General features: G+C 38.8%; 1 protein-coding gene across 1 annotated transcript; it reads left to right on the top strand.

Annotated features, from left to right (window-relative positions):
* Positions 1-3,510: 3,510 nt before the first annotated feature.
* LOC110459639 (sialidase-like) lies at positions 3,511-6,725 on the top strand (the record flags this gene model as incomplete). The annotated part of the gene is made up of 1 exon (XM_021511983.1): positions 3,511-6,725. A coding segment is annotated over one exon (3,215 nt), but the record flags the coding sequence as incomplete, so codon positions are not given.
* Between the last annotated feature and the right edge of the window lie 431 nt (positions 6,726-7,156).

Genomic DNA, 7,156 nt, shown 5'->3' with positions numbered 1-7,156 from the left:
GCCAGGTATGTTTTGTATAGCGTGCTATATCTAAAGGAAGAGTCAGATATGTTTTTTATAGTGTGTTTTATCTAAAGGGAGTTCCAGATATATTTTGTATAGTGTAATACATCTAGAGTGAATGCTAGATATGTTTTGTTTAGTGTGCTATATATTAAGGAGTTTTTATAGTTTATGTTTTATGAAGAGGGAGTGTAAGACAGTGTGCTTTTGCGGACAGCCTATCATGTGAGTTCCCGGTATTGCGGACAGCCTATCATGAGAGTTCCCGGTATTGCTGACAGCTTATCATGTGAGTTCCCGGTATTGCGGACAGCCTATCATGTTAGTTCCCAGTATTACGGACAGCCTATCATGTGAGTTCCCGGTATTGCTGACAGCCTATCATGTGAGTTCCCGGTATTGCGGACAGCCTATCATATGAGTTCCCGGTATTGCGGACAGCCTATCAGCATATCTCCACACATCTGACCTCCAATTCGCGCATAATTTCGATCACATTTATTTTCGATATTATGAATAATATAAATAACTCACACAAAAAGATTCCATTGAATTTAATTTACTGACGATCAATGTAGAGAACACGGGATGATTTTAATCGTGGAGAGAATATTGATTAACACGGAATGAGAGATAACTACGCACTTGTTGTACGGTATGACTATAAAAAAGATGGAACACATACCACGCATGGTATATACATATATATATATTGTATAAAGAAAAATTCTAAACAACGAGTCTTTAGTACTTTCATCTCTCCTAGGAGATTCTTCAGACTGTTTATTTGAAGTATTGACGTCATAAACTATGACGTCACATAATAGTTCGCTACAAAGACGTCCGCCATATACGTACCCGCCATAACGATATCACAGCAATATAAATATATTAATTATAGTCTTAAGGCAAAGAGTACTATTTGTTTAGGATTAAGATATACTAGGTATACTATTACGTACAAAAGAAATAATAATAAAAAATGAGTAAAAATAAAAAATAAAAAAACTACCTGTGTGGGGCGAACCCAGGACCATGATATTACTGATCCGACACACTACCGATGTGACTACTTTACAAACGTAGCTCTTCAGTAGACAAAAATAAAATGATAAAACACATTGATCGAAACTTGTGTAGTACTCTCTACCTTAAACGTAACATGAAGTTAGAACATTATAAAATTCAGAACAATTGTTACAAATCATTGCGTAAATTACATTACTAGACTTACAATTCATATGCTTTTTCACCTTAAAGCTAAAACCATTTTTGAACTTACCATCACTTCCTTCTATAATTAGGTTACAAGTACCACAACGAGCTGTATTACTTTTGATACACATGCATTAAGATGATTACTTTCAAACCTTGATCTAGTTAGAATACGTTTAAGATTTTTTTGGTTGTCTTTTGCTGTTTATTAAAGCACAACGATCCAAGACTTTTTTCATACGTTCGCTACATGTACATGTACCTCGTTTCAAATCTTCACATCTGTTCCGGATTACCGGAAATATGTTGAAACTACGAGGGTTGAAAGTTGAAACAAATGTCATTATAGGCATATTATCTACAACACGAGTGCGGGCTGTAAAAGGTGCCTTTTCAATTGCCATACTTTTACCTTTTTCAACAATACTTTCAGGATATCCTTGATATTTCAAAAATTTAGTAAGTTCATCAAGCCTTTTCTTAATTGTAATCTTATTACTCACTATAGTTACGATACGCGATGCTAAATTGAAAGGAATATTTACTTTAACGTGTTTTGAATGGTTTGAATAAAAATTGAAATAATTATGAGAATCTGTAGGTTTTGTATATAAATCAGTAGAAACAATATTGTCTTTTAAAATGACAAGCACATCAAAAAATGGTAATGAAGACTCTCTCACTTCCATAGTATAACGAATAAAAGGGTTCAAAGAATTAAGACCACTAAATAACTCATCTTCACACAAGTCAGCTAGCCATATGATGAAACAATCATCTAGAAAACGTAGAAAGTTTTTTTCAATAAATTCACGGATCTCGCGACCATGCTTCGTTTCAATAACATTGTATAAAGTTTCCTCTAGAAACCCTAATACCAGGGTTGCATCTGTAGGGGCCACTTTGGTACCCATCGCAGTACCCTTTTTTTGATGATAAAATACATCATTGAAACAAAAAGGATTTCTTTCAAGTATAATGCGCATAGATTCAATAATGAAATCATGGCTAAAACGCGAATCTATTTTATTTGGATGTTTCCTTAGCCAATACTATATTGCTTCTAATCCCAGATCATGGGGAATATTTGTATATAAACTAACAACGTCAAAAGTAACTAGTTTAGAACCAGGTTGTACATGCTTTGGAAGATGTTGAAGAAAATCAAAATCGTCCCTAATGGTACTTTTGACGGACTTACAAAGTGGTTTCAATACAATATCCATAAAATGACTCGGACGTTGTGTGCTACTCATGTTGGGTCCACCGACAATAGGTCTAAATTTCAAATCTGAAGGATTTTCTACTTCAATATAAACAGAATTTTGCCCTGTCATTTTTTTAAATGTTTAAACGCGGTACTGGTTAAATATATATATATATTATAGATATTGCAGGATATTGCATGTAAACTAAGACGTATCTTCACAACGTGGATCGGGTGACATGTGGTTGCGACAGATGTTATTCAATGTCAAACCGGTAAACATATAAGAGCATGTATGTACACAAACCGACAAGGGAAATTAAACCCTTAGTTCAGGCTGGCTAATTACACAAAGACTAATCATGAGTTCGTTTTTTTGTGTTACTTTTAAAGTTAAAAGAAGAGTGAAATTAATTCCATTGATTGAAATATAAATTTGAATTTGGTAATATTGTAGTTACTTCGGTTTCAATATCCCAACTTTAACCGAAATCGATTATAAACATCTAAACTAAAGCTAGCGGTCGGGCGGCGTAGTTGATAGCGTACTCACCTTTCACCAAGATGGCCGAGATTCGATTCACCCGATCGCGGTGAAAAGGTACGGGTTCACCTGCCCGACAACGCGAATTTTCTCCATGTACTACAGGTTTGTTTTTGGATTAACACGTTTTTACTAAAACTTAAATAGGTATCGACACTTTTATTAAAACTGAAATAAGTTTGGACAGTTTTACTAAAATTGAAATAGGTATCAACACTTTAGTGAAACTTTGTACACTCATCTACGATGAATCTATAATGTTATAACCATGGCCAGGTTGAGATATGAAGTAGGTTTTCATGATTAATACCAATATCTGTTTCAATATCATACCAGGAAACCGAAAAGTATCAGCTTCTGCACTAAAATGATATTTTACGTATAACAGTGTCTTTATTAAAGCTTAAATGTACGAATTTAAAACAAATCGGTACTGACACAAACGCTGAGCTTTAAATGCGTACTGACGACTCTTGACTGAAAACGGGAACCGATGTCTATAGCACAATTTCAAAAAGAACCGCTTTTGGCATCTATACAGAAAGTACCGCTCATGGCATCAATACAGAAAGTACCACTCCTGGCATCAATACAGAAAGTACCACTCATGGCATCAATACAGAAAGTACCACTCATGACATCAATACAAAAAGTACCGCTCCTGGCATCAATACAGAAAGTACCGCTCCTGGCATCAATACAGAAAGTACCACTCCTGACATCAATACAGAAAGTACCGCTCCTGCCATCAATACAGAAAGTACCGCTCATGGCATCAAATCAGAAAGTACCGCTCATCGCATCAATACAGAAAGTACCGCCCATGGCATCAATACAGAAAATACCACTCTTGGCATCAAAACAGAAAGTACCGCTCATGGCATCAATACAGAAAGTACCACTCCTGGCATCAATACAAAAAGTACCGTTCATGGCATCAATACAGAAAGTACCGCCGATGGCATCAATACAGAAAGTTCCACTCCTGGTATCAATACAGAAAGCACCGCTCCTGACATCAATACAGAAAGTACCGCTCCTGACATCAATTCAGAAAGTACCGCTCATGGCATCAATACAGAAAGTACCACTCCTGGCATCAATACAGAAAGTACCGCTCCTGGCATCAATACAGAAAGTACCGCTCCTGGCATCAATACAGAAAGTACCGCTCCTGGCATCAATATAGAAAGAACCGCTCCTGGCATCAATTCAGAAAGTACCGCTCATGGCATAGATACAGAAAGTACCGCTCATGGCATCAATACAGAAAGTACCGCTCCTGGCATCAATACAGAAAGTACCGCTCCTGGCATCAATATAGAAAGAACCGCTCCTGGCATCAATTCAGAAAGTACCGCTCATGGCATAGATACAGAAAGTACCGCTCATGGCATCAATACAGAAAGTACCGCTCCTGGCATCAATACAGAAAGTACCACTCCTGACATCAACACAGAAAGTACCGCTCCTGACATCAATACAGAAAGTACCGCTCATGGCATCAATTCGGAAAGTACCGCTCATGGCATCAATACAGAAAGTACCGCCCATGGTATCAATACAGAAAATACCACTCTTCGTATCAATACAGAAAGTACCGCACCTGACATCAATACAGAAAGTAGCGCTCCTGACATCAATTCAGAAAGTACCGCTCATGGCATCAATTCAGAAAGTACCACTCCTGGCATCAATACAGAAAGTACCGCCCATGGCATCAATACAGAAAGTACCGCTCATGGCATCAATTCAGAAAGTACCGCTCCTGGCATCAATATAGAAAGAACCGCTCCTGGCATCAATTCAGAAAGTACCGCTCATGGCATCAATTCGGAAAGTACCGCTCATGGCATCAATACAGAAAATACCGCTCATGGCATCAATACAAAAAGTACCGATCCTGGCATCAATACAGAAAGTACCGCCCATGGTATCAATACAGAAAATACCACTCTTGGTATCAATACAGAAAGTACCGCACCTGACATCAATACAGAAAGTAGCGCTCCTGACATCAATTCAGAAAGGACCGCTCATGGCATCAATTCAGAAAGTACCTCTCCTGGCATCAATACAGAAAGTACCGCTCCTGCCATCAATACAGAAAGTACCACTCCTTGTATCAATACAGAAAGAACCGCTCCTGACATCAATACAGAAAGTACCGCTCCTGCCATCAAAACAGAAAGTACCCCTCCTTGTATCAATACAGAAAGTACCGCTCCTGGCATCAATACAGAAAGTACCGCTCCTGCCATCAAAACAGAAAGTACCACTCCTTGTATCAATACAGAAAGTACCGCTCCTGACATCAATACAGAAAGTACCGCTCCTGACATCAATTCAGAATGTACCGCTCATGGCATCAATACAGAAAATACCGCTCATGGCATCAATACAAAAAGTACCGCTCCTGGCATCAATACAGAAAGTACCGCTCCTGCCATCAAAACAGAAAGTACCACTCCTGGCATCAATACAGAAAGTACCGCCCATGGCATCAATACAGAAAGTACCGCTCCTGGCATCAATACAGAAAGTACCGCTCCTGCCATCAAAACAGAAAGTACCACTCCTTGTATCAATACAGAAAGTACCGCTCCTGACATCAATTCAGAATGTACCGCTCATGGCATCAATACAGAAAGTACCGCTCATGGCATCAATTCGGAAAGTACCGCTCTTGGCATCAATACAGAAAGTACCGCCCATGGTATCAATACAGAAAATACCACTCTTGGTATCAATACAGAAAGTACCGCACCTGACATCAATACAGAAAGTACCGCTCCTGACATCAATTCAGAAAGTACCGCTCATGGCATCAATACAGAAAGTACCACTCCTGGCATTAATACAAAAAGTACCGCTCCTTGCATCAATACAGAAAGTACCGCTCCTTGCATCAATACAGAAAGTACCGCTCATGGCATCAATTCAGAAAGTACCGCTCATGGCATAAATACAGAAAGTACCTCCTATGGCATCAATAGAGAAAATACCACTCCTGGCATCAATACAGAAAGTACCGCTCCTTGCATCAATACAGAAAGTACAGCTCATGGCATCAATTCAGAAAGTACAGCTCATGGCATAAATACAGAAAGTACCGCCCATGGCATCAATACAGAAAATACCACTCCTGGCATCAATAGAGAAAATTCCACTCCTGGCATCAATACAGAAAGTACTGCCCATGGCAACAATACAGAAAGTACCGCTCCTGGCATCAATACAGAAAGTCCCGCTCCTGGCATCAATACAGAAAGTACTGCCCATGGCATCAATACAGAAAGTACCACTCCTCGCATTAATACAAAAAGTACCGCTCCTTGCATCAATACAGAAAGGACCGCTCCTTGCATCAATACAGAAAGAACAGCTCCTTGCATCAATACAGAAAGTACAGCTCATGGCATCAATTCAGAAAGTACAGCTCATGGCATAAATACAGAAAGTACCGCCCATGGCATCAATAGAGAAAATACCCCTCCTGGCATCAATACAGAAAATACAACTCCTGGCATCAATAGAGAAAATACCGCTCCTGGCATCAATACAGAAAGTACCGCTCCTGGCATCAAAACAGAAAGTACCACTCCTGGTATCAATACAGAAAGTACCACTCCTGACATCAATACAGAAAGTACCGCTCCTGACATCAATACAGAAAGTACCGCTCATGGCATCAATTCAGAAAGTACCGCTCATGGCATAAATACAGAAAGTACCGCCCATGGCATCAATACATAAAATACCACTCATGGCATCAATACAGAAAGTACCGCGTATGGCATCAATACAGAAAATACCGCTCATGGCATCAATACAAAAAGTACCGCTCATGGCATCAATACAAAAACGAAAACAGGTATTTACTTGTTTGCTGCATTTAAAATAGGTACCCATAAATACACATACATACCAAAAGTAAACGAATAGGTTGTACCTAAAATAGATATCGACGACTATACTGTGCCTGAAATAATTATTGACGTCTTTCCAAGTCTGAAATAGAAATTAATTAAAGATTGATATCTCGAAGCAATCGCGCACGCCTTATGTAAGGAGGTACTGTGATATCTGACGGGCGATATTACTGGTATGGTATCAGCACACAGCTCATGGATCGTTCCTAAAATGTTTAATTTCTCTTTTGGCGATTCATTAATAAATTGAGCGAG

Source organism: Mizuhopecten yessoensis, unplaced genomic scaffold, assembly GCF_002113885.1.
Source record: "Mizuhopecten yessoensis strain PY_sf001 unplaced genomic scaffold, ASM211388v2 scaffold10167, whole genome shotgun sequence".
NCBI lineage: Eukaryota > Metazoa > Mollusca > Bivalvia > Pectinida > Pectinidae > Mizuhopecten > Mizuhopecten yessoensis.
The sequence above is the reverse complement of the archived record's forward strand: the minus strand, read 5'-3'. Positions and strand labels throughout refer to the sequence as shown.